Source organism: Phocoena sinus, chromosome 6 (genome assembly GCF_008692025.1).
Source record: "Phocoena sinus isolate mPhoSin1 chromosome 6, mPhoSin1.pri, whole genome shotgun sequence".
Lineage (NCBI taxonomy): Eukaryota > Metazoa > Chordata > Mammalia > Artiodactyla > Phocoenidae > Phocoena > Phocoena sinus.
The window spans coordinates 49,293,728-49,319,000 of NC_045768.1; the positions used below are offsets into that span (position 1 = coordinate 49,293,728).

The window sequence follows — 25,273 nt, forward strand, 5'->3', positions numbered from 1 at the left end:
ACTTATTATTGTAAGTAATTTGTTTCTCAAGCTATGTTTATACCACAAAACAAAGTGAAACAGAGGAAAGTTGAATTTTCCTTCTGAATCATCTGTGTTAGCTGGATGAATAGCATTGTGTTTGCCAGACACAGAATTGCTTGATTTATAAGTCTGCTGGAAATACACCTGGACATGATGGCAGAGTGTGCCTGGACCCCGGGAGGCTCTGGATTGGCTATGGAGCAGCAGGAAGGAGCAAAAGAAAAAAATGTTCCCAAAGCAGGGCTCTCGAGAGCAGTCCAGAACCTTGGACCAGTGAAGGGAAGCTGAGAGGTAAAAGAGCAGAGTAGGTAGAGTGAGTTGGGAGGTTGTTGCTAAGAGAGGCAGAAATGGGCCCCAAGGCTACAGCAGCAGAGGAGGAGGCTTTTAAAAGGCCTCAGGTTCCTCAGTGAGGGGGACCACATGCCTCACATTTCATTCTGGCACTGAAACGTACAGTCTTCTCTGATAGAGGCACTGCTACTGTCAACCCACCATCGCCATCACTACCACCACTACACCAGCTGGAGGGACCCAGCTCTGATGCCCACCGCTCTTCGTAAAGCATGCAGCCATGTTCCTTTTAAGGGTCAGCAGTCAGTGATTAGCTGTGCATATTGGAAGTATTGGAAAAGTATCTTTATGCCCCCCAAAAAAGTTGTGAATGGATCTTATTTAGATTCTCCAAAAGATTTGCCTTTGGGCATCTAAAAGTGAAAGTTTGAGCTCAAACCAAAACTTGGCTTTGGTTTGTCCTTTCCAAGTTAATCTGAGCAGGTGAAAATATGGCACAATTTTATTTTAAATGTGTGGTCTCTGTCTTTATAAATAAATGGCCAGGCAACCTATTGGACAGTTGAAATCAAGTTCATCACGGTGATTGACTCAGTGACCCTTTATTGACACCTGGCATGTATTGGGCTGGCAACACAGAAATGGGAACAGGAATATGAGACAGGTCACACACCTAAGAATTTCCAGTGGGGAGGGTCAAGACCTGGAGAAATAACTGTAATATAAAGCATCTGTGATCAGCTACCCAGAGAGACAGAGACAGAGGAGTAGGACTATTTATTTACTGATAGCCACTCCAGAGTAATTTACCATAAATTACTCTATGTAATCTTGGCTGAATTTCTTGATGTTTGATTTTCCTTTATTAATGAAAGGATTCAGTTAAATTAGATCAGCTCCAGGTGACCCAGTGACAGTACTATATCAGTTCCTTTGGAGGCACTACATTCTAAAAGGATTGTTTTGAATAACAACAACAGCAAAAGATTATTATATAAATGCAAAATAAACATAATCCCAGTCCATAGAATACAAATTTAAATGTACACTGCAGTAAGAATAGCTACATTCTGCAATTCTACTACAAAAGTCTGGGTAAAGTTATCCAAATGTAACATTCTCATTTTGTTTGTGACTGATAAGCCAACACCCTAATACTTATTTAGGTCATTGAACCCTGCCCCAAGCCACAGCGAAGCCAGGAGGGTGGGAAAAGGTGGGACTTTGGCCCACTTTACTTCAAGAACTACTACTCAACTTTGGTGTTTATTTATTGGGATTGAGCATTAATTTTCACTGAGGGAAAAGGGGTTTAGTAGCTAAAAACAGCTGGATTCAATAATCTCTAAAGCCTCTTCCAGCTCCAGAAGGTGGAGATTCTGTCATTCTCAGTGACAGGGTCACTGCCATCCTCTCGTCCCCACCCCCCTAGTTTCCCTCCAGTGGGACAGCGAGGGCACCGAGTCCGGGCGCAACTCTGATCCCCTCTGTGCTCTCCAGCCTCCCGCAGAGAAACCAGCCCCAAGTGACTGGCTCTCTTTTCCCTCCCAGGGTGGAGAACATGTCCATGCGGCTGGAGGAAGTCAACGAGAGGGAACACTGCATGAGGGCCTCGCTCCAGACCGTGGACATCCGGCTGGCGCAGCTCGAGGACCTCATCGGGCGCATGGCTACAGCCCTGGAGCGCCTGACGGGTCTGGAGCGGGCCGAGTCCAACAAAATCCGTTCGCGGACCTCCTCAGACTGCACAGACGCAGCCTACATTGTCCGCCAGAGCAGCTTCAACAGCCAGGAGGGGAACACCTTCAAGCTCCAAGAGAGTATAGATCCTGCAGGTGAGGAGACCTTGTCCCCAACTTCTCCAACCCTAATGCCCCGTATGCGAAGCCATTCTTTCTATTCAGTCAGTATGAAAGACAAAGGTGGGATAGAAAAGTTGGAGAGTCTTCTTAAAGAAAGGTCCCTGAGCCTACACCGGGCTACTAGTTCCCACTCTGTAGCAAAAGAATCCAAAGCTCCTGCAGCCCCTGCAAACACCTTGGCCATTGTTCCTGATTCCAGGAGACCGTCTTCATGTATAGATATCTATGTCTCTGCCATGGATGAGCTCCACTGTGATGTAGACCCTCTGGACAATTCCATGAACATCCTTGGGCTGGGAGAGCCAAGCTTTTCGGCTCCAGTATCTTCCACAGCTCCTTCAAGTAGTGCCTATGCAACTGTTGCACCCACAGACGGACCTCCAAGCCGGAACACTGATTTCGAGGACATCACCTCCATGGACACTAAATCTTTTTCTTCAGACTATACCCACCACCCAGAATGCCAAAACCTGTGGGACACTGACCCTCCAATGTACCACACCATCGAGCGTTCCAAAAGTAGCCGCTACCTAGCCACCACCCCCTTCCTTCTAGAAGAGGCCCCCATCGTGAAATCTCACAGCTTTATGTTTTCTCCTTTGAGGAGCTATTATGCCAACATTGGGGTGCCTGTGAAAACAGCAGAATACACAAGTATTACAGACTGTATTGACACAAGGTGTGTCAATGCCCCTCAAGTGATTGCTGACAGAGCCACCTTCCCAGGAGATCTTGGAGGAAAAGTGGAGGACTCATCATGCTGCCATCCCGAACGAGAAGCAGAACTGAGTCACCCCAGCTCTGACAGTGAGGAGAATGAGGCCAAGGGCCGGAGAGCCACCATTGCAATACGCCCCCAGGAGGGTGATAATTCAGACAGAACCCTGTCCAACAACATCACAGTTCCCAAGCTAGAGCGTGCCAGCAGCTACTCAGCAGAGGAGCCAAGTGTGCCATATGCACACACCAGGAAGAGCTTCTCCATCAGTGACAAGCTCGACAGGCAGCGGAACGCAGCAAGCCTGAGAAATCCCTTCCAGAGGAGTAAGTCCTCCAAGCCAGAGGGCCGAGGGGACAGTCTGTCCATGAGGAGACTCTCCAGAACATCCGCTTTCCACAGCTTTGAAAGCAAACACAACTAAACCTTCCAGTAAGCTTTGCAGGAGGCTCAAGAATCCAGCCCTAAAATTCTCCCCAAAATTCACCTGTTCCCGTTTCTTGAAACTTATCTGCTTTATCCTTAGCTGAGCAAAACAAATATTGCTTTGGGAGGTGTTAATTCAAAGGTGACTTCTGGGCAGAGATCAAGAAAGCATTTGTTCTGGCCCAGTGCCAAACATGGCATTTAAGTCATGTTCACACTTGATGGACAGGGAGGGGAAAGAGGGAGAAGAAGGGTTGAGATGAATGTGTATCACTAGTCACTTCAGAAAGCCATGAGTTCTGGGAATGAATGGGGCTTCAAGCACTGTCCGTGCCAGGAGTCATCTTTCCATTTCTGACCGTTATCAAGAGTTTTAGGATGCAGGGCTAAATTGCAAAAATAAAATAGAATAGCCAGCATACAAATGAGATATTCTAAACTTTCAATTCTGTTTTCTTTTCACATTGGCTCCATCACTGGTGACTGATGAAGAGCATCCTTTTTATTCAGTATAAGCCGGCAGCAAGCAGTTCTACCTAACGTCCCACATCCTTCTCATGCCAACACTTCTGTAATTGATCATTATAAAGAAAAACCAAGGTAACAGTCATAGTTCACCTGTCTCTTATATATTCGTTTCTGGTGCCACAACTTTTATCTTTTTTGAAGAAAATAAAGGGAAAAGAAATGCCTTTTTGTATTGCAATCAAAATGAAAGAAGAATTGATGTTAAAAACAGATGTCAAGTGGTTTATTATAAACAGTGGGCATTCAAGTGTAGTCAAGCAAGCTCAGGATGAATGTAATTAAATAATTTTATATATTTTAATTTATTTTGTATCTCACCTGTCATCAGTGAAGCCACTCACTGAATATGTAATAGTGAACTTAAAAAAACAGTAGGCAGAACTCACCTAAAACTGCCATATGGGATACTGTTATCTTCTCACCATCCATGTCATGTGTGATGCTGCTGTGTGACCTTCATCATTTGTATGAGTCTACCATGTCTTCTGAATGTCTCCAGGATGTAACTGCCAATTTTCCGCACCACTCATCACGCGAGCATTTTGTATATGAATATCTGGTTACATGTAGATATTTTCATACCTAGAGTTTTGCCATTTAATCTGAGCTCAGCATAAATTTAATTGGAGTTTTTCAAGGGCTGGTATCTTTTTTATGGGATGTTCCAAAGCACTTTTTAAGGAAGTTTCAAAACCATAAATAACCTTAGAATTGACTGGGAGTTTGGTATCAACCCAAGCCATCAGTTGCAGGCATACCATGAATATTTTTCTTATACACAGAGTTATAAAAAAGATACAGTAGACTAAAATAGAAAACAAATAAACATGTAAAGAGTTCTGTAGTATATGCTGCTTATATACATATATATGCATTTACCCAGGGAGACATGTTAATATATAGTATATAAACAGTCATATAGAGCTTTCTTAAAAGGCTTGGACTTTTCTATCACCTTGAGATATAACCAGGATTTTTTAATATCCAAGGAGTTCCATTGAAAGAGTTCATTATGTTAAATTTTGACAGATGTTGAAATTATGAATTTTTTAAATCCCTATGACCTCAGCTTTTCCTTGTACCAAACTAGAACATGACTCACCATCTTCCCTCTGCCCCTTTTTGTGCGGAAGCACTTGCTGTCATGACGTCTCATTTAGTCTGGTTTCTCCTACACAAAGCGATTATGCCAAGTACAATCAGAATAGACAAGCCAGTCTAAGCCAGATAGTATTATGGACTCGAGAATATAGGCATACGTTTCTAGATCCGAATCTGGATTTAAAGTGGGATAAAGAAATCTTTGGATTCCTATTTGGATCACTGATTTCAAAGTGAACAAAGATCTTTAAGGAAAAGGACTTAATGTCTCTGACCCCAAATACTACCTGGCTCTTTTGTTTCTCTGTAGTTATGAACTCCAAATTGTCTCATTATGTGAAATCAAGTAAGTACATGGACAAAATCTCTAGCCTTTAAATATTTAAACAAAACCCAAAACCTTCTGAACAAGCTTTTCAGTTGTAGAGATAATGATGTGGCCACATATAAAGAATTAAAGAATTCCTTCTTCACTCCTTGGATTTAAGTGAATAAGAAATAAGTCACCAGAGTCCCTCATATATAATTGCTCTAGAAACACTTAAATTTTTATTGAACTCCATATTGGCTATTTCCCCCTCAGCGAACACACATTTGAGAATAGATCCGTTGCCCTTAAACTTCCTTGAGTCACGAATCTCTATGAGGGTCTAATGAAAGCTCTGGGCCCGCTTCCCAGAAAAAAATGTACATACATGCAAAGTTGCAATATACCTTAAAGGGTTCATGCACCCCTGGTTCCATATTGATTGATAATGAGGAGGAGGAACCATGTTTGTTCATAATCAACGCAGTTGTAATAGGCACTTGACATTTCAAGACCATTCCTCGGTGACTCTCGGGAAGGCCAAGTCTCAGCACCAGAGTTTGAACCAAGATTTTGTTATTTTTGTTCCTTAGATTAGCTTTTGCTAGTTTGATGTACTTACATCCTAACACTTTGATGGTTTTACGTATGGAGCACATTTACAAAGCCAGAAGCCTCTCTAAATCTGTAGAGGAATCTAAGAAGGAGGTGAAATCGTTACTCTTTGACCACAAAGCAGGATATCCCAGCACCTCCAGGGCCTCATTCTGGACCAGATTGAAAGTAGGGGAAAGAAATTATGAGCATGAGTGTTTCCATTCATCGTGATTTCTGGAGAGAACCGAGCAGAACCTGGGAAACAAAGTATTTAACAGCCCTGACCTTGTGACTACCTGGTCCTTTTGTTGTGCATGAAAATGAAGTTCTTACATCTTTTGTGAAGTGTGTGAAATATATAAGCCAAATTTAAGTGACTTTAAACACAGCCTGTGTAACTTTCATGAGCCATTTCTTTCCTGTGCACTTACATGTGTATTATGCTTCCATCCATTTCTTTCCATTTCTGGGTGTTCTGCACACCGATGTGGCATTGATTCTGTGGCCTTGTACAGTCAGCTTGTGTCCAGCTCATTTATTTCACCATGTCCCTGATCGAGGGGACGTTAATTACCTGTCTCTGTGAATTAAGCAGCCCGTGAGCAGCAAGTTATTGAGGAATGTAAATAAAGTCATAGAGCGCTCAAGGAAGTAAATAGCTTTGGTTTAATCATGTGCTTCTAAGGTGCCAATTTTTGTATACTACTATATGTCATGATTTGTTCTAAATTACTCAGTCCTTTTGAAAAAGAAAAAAAGTAAGGATGTTTAATGAAAATGACCATGGAAATTCCTGATTAACCAACATACTTTATACTTATACTTAGAAACCCCCTCCTTAATGGATTTCAGTGAAGCTGGAAAGCTTGAGTGTAATTGCTGTGACTAGTTTGAGTATTTCTCTAGCCAGAAGGTGTATTAGGGGTCAGGATGCAGCACTTTACAGAACTGGATTTTTTTTTAAGTCTAAGCTTCCAGGTCTAGGATATTATATAGCACTTTGAAAGTTTCCCCTTTAAAAAATATATATCAGAATAATCGAATGAGAAAAATGTACTTGCAAGAACACAAAATGTGTTTCTTCTGAATGTTTCAAATGTATTCTAAAAGATGGTTTCTATAGATAATATTATGGTAGATAACTGGATAGCACATTTATTCTAGTTTCTGAGGCTGTACAGTCTAATCTTTCTGAATGTTTAGGCTGTTTAACTTCTGTAATGATAATAAATATTATCCAGTCATCGATCATGCTATATCTATAGGCTATACCATTCAGTGTGTGTGGGGCAATGCTGTATTATAAAACACATGTAAACATATATGTAACCTGTGTTTAACTCAGCATAGTTGTAGCATGTGGTTGTATTAATGAACGTTACAGGACAGCTTTATAATCATTTACAAATCTGTAACATTCAATAAAGAAGCACATGTTGCAAGGATTAATGATGTTCCCAATTCCATGTTATTTAGCATCCTCATGAAATGGGCACTTTTGTTCCTGATCTGCTTTATGTTTTTGACATTCCCGTAGACCACTGTAAAATATTTGTATAAGCTGATGTGCATCTTCTAACCAGCCCTGTGAGCTGTGGTAGGCAAGTTGTGATTCTGTGAAAGACAAACTGGCATGTTATACAAAAGACTATATGACAAATGAACTGAAAATAGTATTTTAAGCTCCAGTTGAATTAGGTGTTTGTTTACATCTGCTAACCCAACGTGGAAGCAGTGTACAGTATTTTATAAATATGTTCATGTAGTAACACTGATATGTTTGTTTCTAGATAAAGTGATGCTAGTGTGTAGGTGGTTATATCCTTGTTCTAGATATTGCATTATAGCTCACTATTCTTTAATAATAGTAATGTGACTTAAATGAAGTAAACCCGCTCCAAATCCAGTCTTAATTTTGTGGCAACAAAATGCATGCACTGCTTTATGCCTTTCTTTTGACTTTTTAAAGGCACTTAGCATTTTACTGTTGCCTGCTGTGACACTTAAACCACTTAGGAACTCACTCAAAATGTCGGGCTTCTTACACTGTTTGGGGATTATGTCCAGTTTTTTTTTAATTGAAAACAAAAAAGCAACCAAGGATTTTTTATTATTTTTTTAAGCTCTGAACAAATAATATGGACTAAAGTACTAACCACAGGGCCTATAGCTATGCGAGACCTGGATATAGCTAGCCAATACCACTTGGGTTTACCAAGGTCTAGGTGTTGGTGCATCTGTGATATATGAAAGACATGTTTCTGATTCTTTAGGGCCATTAGGTGCAAATTGCTAAAACAGGGATGAGAGGGAGAAGTCCATTCGCGACAGTGTAGAAATCCACATATCAGTATGAATGAATCCAGTGGACAACATATGACCACGCTCCTGCCTTGGGGCTTTTTTCACCTTCTATGTGAGCCTGGCCCAGGGGAGGGCGGGAGATGGGTGACTGGGTGTGTGATTGAGCACTGGGTGACTCTGAAGAGTTTGTCTTGTAAGGAAATCACCATTTCATTGTTAGAAGCCATTCAACATCTGGACAAGAGAGGGACCAATTTGCACAATTTACACATCTTATAAATGATGGCTTCTCAACGAGTAGAGAGAACTTTTCTCTCAGCCTGCACTGGTCTAAGCTTTCGCTTCTTTTTACCTGTCAAACAGTCTCTTTCTCAGATTAAAGTCAACCAAAGGAGGCGTTGGTTCTGATTTAAGGAAAACAAGATTTTTTTTCCTTTTCTTTTGTAATTCGTTTGAGAATGTAGTTGTGTTACCTTTTCTCTGATGAATTCCTTGCACTGATCGCTGATAATGAAATCAACACATGACCGTTCCTACATGTCATCTAAGAGAGGAATTCGGTGGCCAAGTAATCCCGACGGTGGTAGGAGTGAGGTGAATTTTCCCTCCCCTAACTTACCTAGTCTGCTGGCCCCATTAAACCTTCAGGCTATTGCCTATTTACACAGTGTTGTGTGCTGGGAAGTGAAAAGGACATGTGTGGCCAGAAGGCCATAGGCTTTCTGATGAGCATCAATGCCAACCTTGACCCAGGCCTTCCTCTGGAGCACGCAGGCTGCTGAGAGCTGTGGGACACAGAGGGGTGTTCAGCCTTGTGCCTGGATGCATAGCCTTCTTCACCCCCTTAACTTTCTTCCTTTCTCTTGGCCCAGCACAAGGTGTTTTTTGCCAGACCAGTTGACTCTTGCTTCTATTACCTCAATACCCTCTGGACACTGGCACAGTAAACTGAAACAGTGATTACAAACATTCAGACTTTGTCCAGCCCTCACCTTCCCAGTGACTTTTCATCCTCCCCGCAGCTCTACCCCACATGCTCCTAACTTGGCTGGTGTTTGCATCAGCCTCATCCGTTCTTTGCCTGTCTGAATCCCAACCCTCATATCTTCACCCCAGCTTCTCACATGTCATCAGCACCAGCCATCTGCATCTAGATTGTGGGGTTGCAAACTCAAATATGTGGCGGGACTGGATCCAGAACACGAATGTGTCAACTGGGCTGGCGAAAGACAACAGGAAGGAGTTGGGTTTGTAGGGCACGAGAGAACATGTGTCCTGCTGCAAAGACATTCACTTTCAGATGTGCAAACACTGTGGTAGCCAAACAAACGTGTCTGCCAGCAGCTTTCAGTCCCAGAGGCAATAGTTTGGGACCTCTGAATCAGAGCCAACCAGGATCATATTCTTGATTCCAATTTAGTGAGTATATACACAAAATACACTGAGAATGGAGGCGGGAGGGAAAGAAACTCACCCTACTCAGGGTTCTTTCTGTTCTCCCAAATGATATGTGCATGTATATTTGCTAGCTGCATCATTCTGTACCTAAACTCAGGATCTTTGTGAGGGAGATTCAGAAGAAGAGTACCGTAGCATTGTATCGAGGCTTGTCCGCTTCCTGTCACTTCAGTGTCTGACCTGAGTTTTTATTGCTGCTCCTGCTGTGTAGAACAGTCCATGCAGTGTACTGTACTCACAGCCGTTTCATAACACAGAACTTAGACTCTCATTTGTAAACGTTCTAACCATAGTTTATAATGGGGAAAATTATTCAAATATCATTTTTAAATGAACTCCTATAAACAATTTTGCAGTTGGGTTTCTTAAAGATATATACATCTTTTCGTTCTTTGTGTATAGATAGACAGTGGTTTGCATATCTATCGACATTATAAATATATATAAATCCTTAGAGGAATTGTTCTTTTTTAAAGGTCTCTTATTGGATTCACAGTGCACTTTGAGCTTGTTCATTTAGATATATAATTCAAAGCAAAGGTTGGCAGATACTACGGGAGAAACTTTCTGAAATATCTGTAACAAATGTTTTGCAATAAAAAAAAAAAACTCAGTAGTTCAAAACATGACTTGGACTTCCTTGTGCATTTATTTGCCGCCATGTGATCTCGACCATTCTCATGCCAAGAATTGTTGGGGTACAGAGAGACAATTGCCTTGGGCTCCATAAATTACTTGTAGAGCAGAGGCTGCAACTGGTGGTCTGTGGGTCATATCTAGCCAGCAGAGAAGGGGTGTTGTTGTCCAGCACAAATATTTTCACTTCAAATAATAGTGGGAAAAGAAATTGCAGAACACATATATGTACAGTCTTTTATTTTAAAAAATATTTGCTGAGCACCTACTCCGTGCCCAGTAGTGTGCCAAGGTGACTAAAGCAGGCAAAGGCCCTGCCCCTGTGGAGTTTTAAATCTAACTGTAATAAAGTGTAATCATATATTGTTTTGTAATTACCATTTCGCCGCCTAAGAAATAGAGCATGAAAAGTAAGAATCTATAGGTTCAGAGGAGTGACAGTGCTCTGTGGCTCAGGGCAAGGAAGGCCCTATGGGGTAGGCTACACCAGAATGTGCCCTGAAGAACAAGGGGAGTTTAACTAGTCGGTAGGAGGGAGGGGGACATTACTTTTTCATTGAAGCACAGTTACTGTACACTGTTGTATGAGCTGCTGGCGTACAATATAGTGATTCACAATTTTTAAAGGTAAGGGGAGCGTTAACTTGATGAGCACCCAAATGTTACAGTGGTTCATCCTGGTTAGAACCTCTAAGCAGCCCCAGCTTCACGGGCTGCACCTCCAGCATGGACCCTGATGTTGAGAATGAGGCTTTGTTCCAGTGAGCACCTTTATCTTTACATTTCCCACTGGCTCTGTCTAGTCAATTTTTTGAAAATGGAATGGCTGGCATAGCTTTCTGCACATTTATGTAACACATACAACATTCAATCACGTGCCCTCAGATTTCCTGTAAAATCAGGTCAACCATCATTTGCTGCCAAAATCTCCAATTTAGACCAACGTGGGGCTTCCTTGAAGGACGTGTTAATGGAGGTAGAAAAAGACTAAATTCTCTAGAGACAATATATCATCATTTCCTTTTTTACATTACCCAATTAGATTAAAAGCCGGAAGACAGCTTACCATAGAAAGGTCTGGATTACCACACCCTTGTCTGTGGAAAGTTCTCAGTAATTATTTCCTTTTCATCATGGCTGATTCCTGGTCGTTAACTTGGCCCCTGCCCTAACGTACAGCACATTACTTTTTTATAGTATGAACCGTTTCCCAGAAGCCTTGGGCTGTGTCACAGTCATTATCTTACAATATATCATCGGATAGACATGATGACACAATGCAGACACCCTAGAAAGGCCTTCACTCAAATTCATGAACTGTTGCCCCAATATTCTCTACCTCAGGCACTAAACAATTTTTTTTTTTACAGACTGTATTAATCTGCTAGGACTGCCCTAACAGAACAGCACAAACTGGGTGGCTTAAACAACCGAAATGTATTGAAACTAGACCTGGAGGCTGGAAGTCCAAGATCTGGTATTGGCAGAATAGGTTCCTTCTGAGGGCTGTGAGGGAGAATCTGTTCCAGGCCTCTCTCCTGCTTCTGGTGAGTTTCTGGCAATCTTTGGCATATTCCTCGGCTGACAGAAGCATCACCCTGACCTTTACTTTCATCCTCACAGAATGTTCTCCCTGTGGTCTGTATTCAAATGTTCCCTTTCTAGAAGGACACCAGTATGGGGCCCATCCCGCCCCAGTATGGCCTTATCTCAACTAATTGTGTGCACAATGACCCTATTCCCTAATAAGGTCAAATTCTGAGGTGCTAGAGGCTAAGATTTCAACGTATAAATTTTTGGGGTGGCAAAATTTAACCCTTAACACTGGGTGAATTTGTGAATAGGACTGTGATGGTCACACTATCACACACACCTATCTTTTTTAATATCTTTTAAGGTAAAGAGATCAGAATTCAAGAATCAATTGGAAATATGTTGATCAATAGGAGAAAAATATAGATCAATTGTGCCACCGCATGGAGCCATTAAAAATAATTAAATCTTTGTACATTGACATGAAAAAGTGTCATTGGTATATTGTTAAGTCTTTTTAAAAGGAAATACAAAGCAGCATGTAGAGTGTAATCCCAGTTTTTATAAAAACTAAACCAAGTGTATAGATATGGATATATTTGTATATAAATAGTAAAAAGACTGGAAGAATACACCAAAAGGGAGAGAAAGGAGTAAAAGTTTTGCAGTAGAATTTTTTTTTTCAAGAATTCAAATACTGTTTAATCTAAAGTGGCCTAAGTGAAGTTGGTTTAAATATCAATAGACATCAACCAGGGACTTCCCTGGTGGTCCAGTGGTTAAGACTCCATGCTTCCAATGCAGGGGGAGTGGGATCGATCCCTGGTCAGGGAAGTAAGATTCCACATGCCGTGCACTGTGGCCAAAAAAAAAAAAAAAAAAAAAAAAAATAGACATCAATCAAGAGGGTTTTCTTTGCCTTATTTCTGCTCTAGGCATGGTCACAATAATCACAAGCCCTGTAATGGCAAGTCCTCTCCCCGCAAGAAATGGTGAAGGTGAAAGAAAAGAAAAGTGGTAGCAATGGTTTAACTACTAATGTCATGAAATTGTAGGCACAAGTACAATCAATGCCTTTCCAGCTGGTACTTTGTTCCTCTGGAAGAACTGAAAATTTTATTAAAAAGGCAAGACTGTCGTGACTAAAAAGATAATTACACATTGCAGTTATTTAATTAGAGCTGCTGAAAAAACGGGATGAGCAGCCCAAGTTTAGCTCATCAACACTAAAAGTGTTCATGTAGAAGCACCATGGCCACCAGGAAGGCAACGTGTGGATGTTTTTCACATTTGGGCAGGAAATTGGGCTATTGGGCTACGTAATGTACTCTGACACTCTGCACAGAATAGAGGAGAGATGCCCTTAGAAGTAAGAGGTAAGAACGAGTATTTGTAGCCTAGCAGGGCCCAAAGTAATATGCAGGACTGAAAAGATAGGAGGTGAGGGTCAGGTATTTCCAGGGCTGGAGTCCCAGGCAAAACAAACGCATAGCCATGAGAACACATAAGACTCACTGGGAGAGCCCTGGGCAGCCAACCTGAAAGGGCAGAGGGTTCACGCTGGAGATTTGTGGGAAAGGATAACAATCCCTAATATTCACTTAATCTTCTCAGTACATCAGTGAATCTGGCATTATTATTCTCCTGTCCCAAATGGGGAAAAGGTGACTTGGCATTTTATACATAAATGCTAGGTTAGAGTTTGGACTTTATTCTGAGATAAAAAAGAAAGTGACTGAAGAATTCTGGGTGAAAATGTGACATGTAAAGATATGGCATGGCCGAGGAAGGACAGGTACAGTCAGAAGAACTGCAGGATTCCAGGCAAAAGGAGATAAAACCCCCTGGATAAAAAGACACTTTGAAGAAATTTCACAACTCTTCCTAATTCCAGAAACATTTCATGGATACTCACTATTTGAAAAACACTTGACCAAGTGCTGGCACATTCTGTTTGAAATGTCAACCTCTAACTTAATTCCCCGGTGAATAACTAGTCATCCTTTCCAGAGGATTCTTTTTTACTGTGTGCCCAGCTGAGCATCCTTTGAGATGCCTCCTTGCTGGCAGTTGTTTTATACAATGTGGAAGAGCTGTACCCTTTCCCTCAGCCACAGTTTTGGCTACATCTTTGGTGAAAGGTGACATTGACCCAAGAGTGCCAATCAGAGCTTTTTCCTTGGGAACTTGGAATAGAGGTAGGGGTGGGGACAGTCTCTGGCTAGTGAAACCATAACTTACAGACTCGGGAATTGTCTACCATCATGTTCCAACATATGGCTGAGCTGCAGAGGAAGTCAGTCTGAGGAGAAAGACAGAAACAAGGAATACAGAGACAGAAGCAATTATGGAAAACAGAAAAATTCTAGATTCTTCCTGGGACATGACTGTAGTTCACCTTTGGGGTCTAGAAACATCAGTGTCTTTAAATTCCTCATGTGGTAGGCTAAATAGTGGTCTCTCCAAGATGCTCACGTCCTAATCCCCAGAACCTATGCATATTACCTAATATGGCAAAAGAGGCTTTGCAGATGTGATTAAGTTAAGGATCTTGAGATGGGGAGATGAGGCAGCCTCAGGACCCACCAGGCCCTTCTATCCAGGACCCAGATGCTTGAAGCCTTTCAAAAATTACTTAAATGACATTGCTCTTAGTTATAATTATTCTCCAATAATTCCCCCCCCAACACACACACCCCTATCCTTCTCAGTGTTTAATTAAGAAACTTTCTGTCTTATTTGGTAAGCACAGCAGTGCTTCATCAAATAGAGTGCTGTCTCTGTTTCAGAAAGAAAACTGAGGGACTTCCCTGGCGGTCCAGTGGTTAGGGCTCTGCCCTTCCACTGCAAGGGGCACAGGTTCAATCCCTGGTCAGGGAACTAAGATCCCACATGCCACGTGGCAGTGCAGCCAAAAAAAGAAAAGGAAAATCAAGCTTTCTTTTGCCTCTTTTATGTCAATCCTGCCAAGGGACCCACATTTTTTTAAGACAGTGGGTGGAGGGGTCATGTGGGAAAGGAGGTGGGTGGAAGGATGGAATTTGTTGACAGAGATCTTTCTTAATGTTAGTTTCTCTCAGAGATCAAATGTAATCCACACAAAAGAACCTAACTGGTCTCCCCCCATGACTCTGGCTTCCAGAGACTGCAGGAGCTGCTCCTAAATTATGTTGCCTTCTTAAGGTTTTCGACCAGACTTGTCTCTGCTATTTGGGGTTTCTATGCTGACAGCAAAAGCTCCCTAGTGGCTCTGTTTCATTCAACCAATTTTACCGGGCCATTAGCTCAGTCTGCAGTGGGAGAAAACCAGGTCAGTCCTATAAAGTATACAGACATTCCAAAAATTTTAATAACTGCTTCTTTTCCTAATTTGTTCTCTCGGTTTCTTTGTCTGTTATGTGGAGCTTAGAAGTTGGACCAGATCAGTGGCTCTTAAATTTCTTGAATTATAACCACTTATGGGATCTATTGAAAGCTAGGAACCCTTCTTAGGGAAAAAAGCTTAGATTTGGGAGACTGTTTAAAGGGGCTCCTGGAAGCCCTGAAAGCCACCCAGAGTCACCAAGGGAAGACTCTCTGAAACCCAGGTTAAGAACCAAATGTCTCTCCAGCTCTAGAGTTCTGAGACTCCATGGAGCCTGGCAAAGCAGAGAGCACAGGGTCATTTTGAAACATCTGTCTGCAGAAGAAATCAGGCTGACAGCTGGATGAGCCATAATGCAAGCGTCAGGCGCTCACCCGTCCTCCCCCACAGCTGCTGAACAAATGCACTGAAGTCGATACAGAAAGATCCCGAATTAAGTCAGTCAATCTATTCCTGATGAAGGCAGTGCAAGCCATCTGTGCACTTTCAAGTCTCCGGCAAACCACAGATTCCCCAGCCCTCCAACTGGAAGCTCTGCCTGCAAATGAGGGTTCACCAATGGTCTCCTCAGTTACCTCAGTATGTCTTGAGATCAGGCTTCCTGCCTCCACCTCATGAAGAACTGTCTGCTGATGAGAAAGCCACCCCTATCTAAGCACCCAGCCTTTCTCATCGTGACTTTATGGAGTTGACACGTAACTAGATTTCCTCTCTGTCGGGTATTCTAAGTGAACAGGCTTCGTCTGCTATTTTTTTTAAAGCGGTATGAGCTGCTGTTCCACAAACATGCAGTACAACTATTGTCATATCTCTTTGAACCCTCACATCTTGTTAGCTGAGACAAGTTACAACTCTTGAGTCTCCCACTCCCTCTTTTTTCCCTCTAACTCTTAACTATGAAAATTTTCAAACATACAGAAACATTGAAAGTACAGGACAGTGAAGACTTTCATACCCTTTACCTATGTTCAATGATTATTGACCTTTTGCTCTATGTGCTTTCTCTCTGTATATATTATTTTCCAAAACTGGATGAAAGTAAGTTGCAATAATTGAAACACTTTACTTACACACACTTCAAAATTTACGTCCTAAGAATACTGATATTCTCCTCCATAACCACAATGCCATTATCAGGCCTAAGAAAATTAGCAATAATCCTTAATGCCATCTAATATCTGGTCCATATTCAAATTTCCCCAATTGTTTCCAAATTACTTCTGTGGCTAATTTTTATTCCCCAAATCATAACATTTGGTTGACATATCTCTTTAGCCTTTTAGCCTAGAGCAAGGCCCCAGCAAACACTAATTTTTCACGACAATGACTTTTCAAAGAGTCCCGGCCAATTGTCTTACAGAACGCCCCACACTCTAAATTTGTATGATTATTTCCTTTTGTCCTGTTCATGCTCCTCTGTCCCCTTTATTTCCTGGAAACTGAAAGCTTGGTCTAAAGACTTTATCAGATTCAGGTTAAACATTTATGGCAGGAATACTTCACAAGTATCTTACATACTTTCACACCACACCAGGAAACGCATAATGCCAGGTGTTTCTGCTAGGAATAGTAGTGCTAAGTTTGACCACCAGATCTCTCCAATGTAAAGATATATTTTACCTCCACAATTCGTGAGCAACCTGTGGGGTGATACTTAGCTAACACGTGAATGTGCTGTTCCCCCACCGACCTTTCACCTAATGGTTTTAGTAACCATTGATACAGCCCTTGACTGAATCAATTATTACATAGCGGATTGCAAAATGCACCCTCCCTCCCTCCAGAATTACTCAATCCAAAGGATCAGTCCTACTTTCACACTCAAGTGAGGTGAGAATTAGGTCTGATCAGTCTGCCGCTGCCATGACTTCTTGTTGTCACAGGGTGTCACTGTTGAACACTGGCCCTGCACAGCCTCAGATGTCTGGCCCAGATCAGACCACTTCTCAGATCGCTGCCTACCATATATTTATATAAAGTACTGTAAAATGATGTTTAGTTTTAGTCAGTGTTTATCTTCTCTAAATACTTCTGTGCCAAGAAAGTCGTTTTTTTAAAACACCTGAATAAGGCACTTTTTGTGTTAAAGTCAATAAGTAAAATGGGAGAGAGGCCTGGAGTCATGAATATCTATTTCCTGAGCTTGCTGTGAAGCTAAGGTGAAATGCTTAAATGTTTCCCACTTCCACATCACAAAAGAATGACCAGAACATCTCATTGCTTTCTATTTTGACAATATGTAATCCATTTCATCCAACTCACCTGTTGGAAAGCAAATGGCTCCACTAAGCAAGCCAGAGTTGATAAATGGGGAGCAGAGTCTTTGCTGGCTGTGGTTCATCCATGATGTCTCCCAGGAAGTGAGACTCAGGGGGGCAGATATGAGTGAGGAGACCTCCCATGTGGCCGCCAGGAAGGAAGCGGCCACCAACATGGCATCTCCATACCTGCGCAGCTTCAGGATACAGCATTGCCAGATTGCTTCCCCTCTTACTCAGCATCTGAGTCCTCTAATCTCACTCCTCTGAGGCAGCACCCCCTCTCATCAAGAGACACCGAAAAAAGACAAACTTTCCATGTGCTGTCTTTCAGTTCTCTATTTGCCTACTCTCAATAAAAGAGGGCCAGTGTTTACTGAGTGCTGGCTCTGAGCCAGCCAGTTTGACACATGTTCACATTGAACAGCTACCACAGCCCTAGGAGGTGGGCATTATTATCCCCCTTTTAGAGAGATTATATCTCTTGCTCAAGGACACGCAGATATCACATAACAGAGTTGAGAAATAATCCCAGGTCTGTGTGACTAGTAGTCCGATAACTCCTGACCCTCCTTCTAAGTATGTCCCTCTTCTGTTCTTTAAGAACATGTGTCAACAGGATGGGCATCAAACACTGTTTTAGCCTCTGGAGACTTTGAGCTGAAAGAGAAACTTACTAAGCTATCCTCTTTCGATGGCTCTTTGCCTCTCTTCTCTGCTATGATGACTTATGCTCCCTGGGCTAAGCCATTCTGTGCCAGCAGTAGTCTCATTCAGGAGAGCACATCAGAACTCCAATGAGTTGAGTGACATTATGATAGGAGACAGTGCTAAATCTGCTTTCATTTTTTTATTAAGTAAATGTGTACAAACTTTGCAACTTTCTTATTTTATCTTTAATTACTGCTATACATATTATTATCTATTATTCTATAGTAATCCTGGGTTGAAAATCCTGATCTAGTTCAACCAACAGCCAAGCAAATTAAAGCCCCAGTGAAGATAAGTGATTTGCCCAGGTCACACCGCTTCTAAGTGGCTTTGCTCCGGCAAGTCTTCTGAACCAGGTCTTGATTCCTGCCACTACATCACAATAACCAATAATCAGTCCCACGCAAGGACAAAGTCTCGTTCCTAGCTCTTCCTGACTCCCCTTTCTGCGCCCGCTCCTTCTCCTGAAGACCTTCATGCTATCTTCTCATTTCTAAGTCTGCATCCTCCATGGACAAAGGCCATCCTTCTCCCCACCCCACTCCCACACCCAGTGCCTTTCTTACTGCTATCTCAGGAAAAAGGAATTCAGCCAACACTCTGATGAAGATGGCTAGGCACCACACCAGCTATGCCACAGAGCAGTGGTTCTCAGATAGTTTGATCTCAGGATGCTTTATGCTCTTCAAAATTGCTGAGGACTCCAAAAAGCTCCAAAGTGAAAAAAACCAAAAAAAAAAAAAAAAGAAAGAAAGAAAGAAAAACAGCATTGTTTTATGTTTGCAAACCTCTTTCATGTCTGGCTTAAGAGAAGGCAACTGGATTCTCAAATCTGCTTCTGCATTTGATTCACTGTGATATCACCTATCATGTAGCCTCTGGAAAACTCCACCATACAATCATGAGAGAATGAGAGTAAAAAAGGCAAATACTGTCTTAATATTACTATGAAAATAGTTCTGGGACTTCCCTGGTGACGCAGTGGTTAAGAATCCGCCTGCCAATGCAGGGGACACGGGTTCTAGCCCTGGTCCAGGAAGATCCCACATGCTGCAGAGCAACTAAGCCCATGAGCCACAACTACTGAGCCTGTGCTCTAGAGCCTGCGAGCCACAACTACTGAGCCTGCGTGCCACAACTACTGAAGCCCACGCGCCTAGAGCCCGTGCTCCGCAACAAGAGAAGGCACCACAAGGAGAAGCCCGCGCACCACAGCGAAGAGTAGCCCCCGCCCGCCGCGACTAGAGAAAGCCCGTGCACAGTAACAAAGACCCAATGCAGCCAAAAAATAAATTAATTAAATAAAAATTTTAAAAAGTATAATTTAAAAAGAGAAAATAGTTCTGATTACACAGATCAACAGAAATAGTCTCCAGGACCCCCAGATGTCCCAGGATCATACACTGAAAATCACTGCATGGAGCAATAAACTTGGAGTTAGAGGAGCTCCAATCCTGGTGACCGCTTACTAGCTATGTAACCTTGAGCGTGAATTTATGCATAAGAAGCAGCCTGGCACATGCAGTAATTTTTTTTAAAGCTTTTTAAATGCCTCTCCAAAAGATATTTATATAAGAAGAGATATGCCTAGGGATAGTGCCTGAATACAAAGAATGACTCTAATGATGGGATGTCGGGCAGGCAAGGAAGCAGAGATAGAAAGTGAAATTTGAAACCTGGTGGTGGTGGTGGATATTCCTTGGATCATCTCTTCCCGACATCCTTAGGTTCACGTAATGCATGCGACCACTTTTTGGAAAAAGTCTAGCTATAGTTACAAGTGTTCTACTTAGTCCAGCCATATCTGGGTCTTTCAATCTGCACTGACTCATGTGAACCCACCTCCGCCCACAGCATAGAATAGGAAATCTTCTGAGAGATTGCCCTGCAGAAATGAGTCCCTTGGTTGAATGACCTATCTGAGCCTATTGTTGGGCCTCCCTTTCTCCTGACAGAGACCACCTGGGGAGCCCTCACCCTCCCACCGCCCCATCCCCATGCCATAGGCATGGACGGAGTCTGGGACGCATTCTAATCTATTTTCTCACTAGATGAGCAGGAATCCTTAATTTGACTTAGTTCGTTGGGAATTGTTTCTGTGGGTGTTATAAATATTAGAGAGTGGTCTGCATTCTGAATTGTGAAAATTATTTTTGGCGGCCTGGTGCACCCTGCTATTCCTACTCATCTTTCACAGCTACATAGGACCAAGAATGAGCTCTAAGGTCATATTCCTGCCACTGAGGAAGCAGGGTTTCTAGGACCTTCCGATCGTAATTTTAATTGAATCACACTGTCCAACGCCCCCTCCCCCAAACACAAAGACCTAAGGAAGGATGGTGAGGCCCTAGGTGCCCTGTCTTGCACACCCTTTGAGTTTCAATTTGAATTTAGTTTGGAAACACATGACTAAAATGTTAAGAGGGAGGAAAAGGTGTTAGGAGGAAAATACAAATGCCATTGTCTACTGCCCTAAACTAGGCATTACCAATCTGATAATCAGGCAGGTAATGTAAATAAGTGGCACTGTCAGGTGGGGACTGTGGTTAGCAGGAGAGCACATGTTCCACCTAAAGGGGGCAGCACCTCCAGGCAACGGCTCTCCACTTCACTATACCCTGGGCCCCGTGGTACCAAAGCTTTTCTCTTAAATCTTTCTTTTCAATAAATTCTAGAAATCTGGAATTTTTTTTTATGTGAAATCTTCCAAAACAGATGTTTATACATTTTCAAATAATATTTTTTCTTTCAGTTTTATTGAGATATAATTGCCATATAGCACTGTGTAAGTTTAAGGTGTATGGCATAATGATATGACTTACATACATCATGAAATGATGACCACAGTAAGTTTAGTGAACACCCATCATCTCATATAGATACAAAATTAAAGAAATAGAAAAAAATAGTTTTTCCTTGTGATGATTTTTTCCTCTTAGGATTTACACTCAACAACTTTCATATGTAACATACGACAGTATTAATTATGTTTATCATGTTGTACATTACATTCCTAGTACTTAGTTATCCTATAACTGTAAGTTTGTACCTTTTGACCACCTTCATCCAATTCCCCCTTTCCTCTTTCACCCCCTACCTCTTGTAACCACAAATTTGATCTCTTTTTCTATGAGCTTGTTTCTTTGTTTTTGAAGTATGATTGACCTACAACATCGTGTTAGTTCCTGGTACACAACATAGTGATTTGATATTTCTAGATAATATTTCAAAATGATCGCCATGATAAGTCTAGTTACCATCTGTCACCATACAAAGGTACTATATACTTATTGACGATATTCCCCACCCTGTACATTTCATCCCCATGACTCATTTATTTTGCAACTGGAAGTTTGTACCTCTTAATCTCCCTCACCTACTTCTCTAATACTTAAATGTTCACAAATTTTTCAACAATACATTTTTTTATATTTTTCAGTAAAATTCAACAAATTATTTTTTCGAAATCAGTTTCAACAAAAAATGTCTGTGGGCTGCCAGTTTGTGTCCTGTAGCTCTGAATCACATTTCTCATGGTGTAAGACTGTTTCCCCCAACCCAAAACACTGTGGCTCCTGCCTAACATTGCCCAGGGCTCAGTTTTTGCTTCTGTCTTCTACAATGATGAAAATTTGCACTTTATACTGTCATAGAACACATAACACTGTAACTGATATTTCACAATTTCAGGAGCTGATTTGGTGTACTTTTGACAGATCTGACATGTTGATACAAGAATATTCTTCCTTCTGGAAAGTTGCAGAGGTAACCAAGTAATTATGGCCTTGGGGTTCTGTCTTACTTTAGCTACCACTGTTTCCTCCCCCTGGTCCCCCAGGGTGCATTGCTGCCCAGCACGGTCAATACTTTTTTCTTGGTACCCATTGGCACAGATGAGTCAAAGTGAAAATATCAATCAGTCAATCCTAAATCATCAGGGAAAGCTGAAAGGCAAGGCAGAGCAATAAGCAGAGAAACAGAGAGAAAAACACTATAAAACCACTTTAATTTACAAAGTACAACTCTCTGTTCCCTTCTTTCATGGAAGAAAAAGATGTTTATTCATGTTTTAATACTGTTACTATCTATTTATGTAGCCATACATGACGTACAGTACTATTTCATAGATTTTAATTTTTCATAAATGATGTTACTGGATTGATTCTATCATGTTTTTTTTAAATTTAATGTTATGTTTTTGAAATCTTTGTTGTTATATATTGACCTAATTTGGGTCCTCTCTCTTTTCTTCTTGGTGAGCCTGGCCAGAGGATTGTCAATTTTGTTTACCCTTTCAAAGAACTAGCTCTTGGTTTTATTGATTTTTTTCTATTGTTTTCTTAACCTCTATTTTATTTATTTCCTCTCTGATCTTTATTATTTCCTTCCTTTTTCTGACTTTAGGTTTTGCTTGTTGTTCTTTTTCTCATTCTTTTAGGTGGTAGTTTAGGTTGTTTATTTGAGGTTTTTCTTGTTTTTTGAGGAAGGCCTGTATCACTATGAACTTCCCACTAAGAACTACTTTTGCTGCATCCCATAGATTTTGTATGGTTGTTATTGAACTAATTCATTCCTTTTCATTGCTATATAGTTTTCTATCACTTAAATATATCATGATTTAATTTAGCCATTCTCCTTTTGATGGACATTTAGGGTTTTCTTTTTTTGCGGTACGTGGGCCTCTCACTGCTGTGGCCTCTCCCGCCGTGGAGCACAGGCTCCAGACACGCAGGCTCAGTGGCCACAGCTCACAGGCCCAGCCGCTCCGCGGCACGCAGGATCCTCCCGGACTAGGGCACAAACCCGCGTTCCCTGCATCAGTAGGTGGACTCCCAACCACTGCGCCACCAGGGAAGCCGAGGGTTTTCTTTTTTTATTCACACTAGTATGAACGATGTTGTACACCTTCAACACTAAGTTTCTCTAGAAAGAGAATTGCTGAGTTATAGCCAGAACACTTTTGTCTGTTTCGGATTTTGTCAAATTGCCTTTCAAAGTGGTTGCAACAATTGACAGTTCCAGCAATTGTGTATGGAAGGTTCTTCTAATAGGGTCTTGTTTTTTCCTTTGTGGTCCTGAAGACTGTTAAGATTTGGTTAGTACATGAATACAGTGAAAAATATGCCCTTTTAGGAATGTGGAATATCTCTATATGCTACTCAGGATAATCTTCAAGATAGATTGTTAAATACAAAAAAAAAAAAAACAAGAAGGGGAAAAAGTGTGTATGGTAGACTTCATTTATCTAAGAAGTAGGAGGATATAAGTAGATATATGCACATTGCTTATAATTTTTTTTGCTTATAATTTTTAATGGAATAATAAAACAAGTTTTTAATGTTACCTATAGACAGAGGAAGAAATAGGTAGAGGGAACAGGAAAAAGGCTAGACTTCCTTGAATATACCTTTGTTTTGTAGATTTAACTTTGGAACTATTTACTATTTTGTATAATTACAACAAAGTTAATATAATACAAAAACAACCTGAGAAGTCAGAAGCAGAATAAAGCAAATAAACCTAACCATATGTCTAGTTGGTGGCAGAACCACATAGAGATGAACTAATCTAAATCATTTCATGATATAGAACTGCAAAAAAAAGAAAGACCCTATTTTAGTCATTATAAATTATTGGTTGTGGTGTTGGTATTTTTATTTTTAGACTGAGAGGGGCAAGAATAAAGCAATTTAGCAGTTATATTGTATCATTAGAAATCATAATTTTTAACATGAGAGAAAGGAGATACAGACATAAGGCTGATAAATTAAAACCCTGTAGAACTGAATTTAAATTTGAAATTTCACTTTGAATTCATAATGTGTCTTTAAAACAGAAATTAAAATTCCCTATCTCTGTCTCTTAAAAAACTTTGAAACAATGACCAGGCCAGTGTTAACGAACTCCTCTGGCACCCCTGACGGTGAAGTCTAAAGATCATTTTCCACTATAAGGAACCAGGCTGACTTAGAGAAATTGCTGATTCTGGTCTGAAGCCAAAAGTGTACAAGATGAGCCTAGAACATTTTGTCATACCTGAAAGCAAGGAATTTCCCAAAGATCACTGGGATCATACCAAAGACTCAGGACCAGCCTATTGGTCAAAAATGGGAGAACTTGGCAATCAATAAAGATAAAGATACTAAGAGATTGAAAACACAACAAATATGTTTATATCTATATTTTCATAGTGACTTTTTTTTAAACATCATCATTGATTACTTTTGGAAGATGCTAATGAGCCAACTCATTATCTTGAAAAATAACAAATAGAAGGAAAGAATCAAGCATTTTTTCTGCTTTCCAAAGGAGCTGTATGTCAAGGCAACCAAATAGTTGACGTGGGAAAGTTTCTCTTCATAGATGTGTTCCAGCCAGTAAAGAAGGATAAAATTAGACTGCTACCATCTTGCAACCCCAATGAATTCATGTATCCAGGCAATCAATATCAATGGCTCAAACCCTAAGGGAGAAATAACCAAACAGAAATACAAGAACAATTCTGAAGTCTTAGCCAAGAAAAGGAAGAGGAGGAAGAGTGGGGGCCGTGGGGGAGGGGGCAGGAGGAAAATCTACTCAAATGTCTGTGTCTAACTATAAATTTGCACGCACCATGCGCCACAAGGGATAGAGAAATGCATTAAATGGCACCAGGGGAAGATGTGAAACAGGAGTATTGCAGGTTACTAGGTTGCTCTTAGATTGACATCTCTGTCAAACTGCTAAAACTCTTAATGAGTCCTAAGGATTATTGACAGTGTGTCCATTTTCAGTGAAGCTGAGCCACCTAACTGCTCACATTGCTCCACCTCTTCTTGACTTCCACAATCATATCCTCAAAATAAACCCTGAAGTTTCTGATCATGTCTTTCTTTCATAAGGAAGCATCTTACACAAGCATGAGGAAGGACAAAATTCCCTCCCTAGCCCTTATACACAAGTGTGTGTATATATATATATATATATATATATATATATATATATACTTTCCACCATATTACCACTGATGCACCCCCTGAATTTGGATAATACTTTGAACCTGTGTTGAATGGGAGACAGAGGAGATTATGTCTAAAGGGACCTGATTCCTTAAAGAAGAAAGATGCTGTGAAATGTCCATTTCTATCATTTCCATGTGTTGGACAACACCCAGAC

At 41.1% G+C, this 25,273-nt stretch overlaps 1 protein-coding gene across 1 annotated transcript in view; it reads left to right on the forward strand.

Annotated features, from left to right (window-relative positions):
• The window catches only part of TRPM3 (transient receptor potential cation channel subfamily M member 3), an 856,716-nt gene extending 853,019 nt beyond the window's left edge, over positions 1–3,697 (forward strand). The window contains 1 exon segment of the mRNA XM_032635138.1: positions 1,867–3,697. Within this exon segment, the coding sequence (XP_032491029.1) occupies positions 1,867–3,319 (1,453 nt within the window). The 3' untranslated portion in view covers positions 3,320–3,697.
• The last annotated feature ends 21,576 nt before the right edge of the window (positions 3,698–25,273 follow it).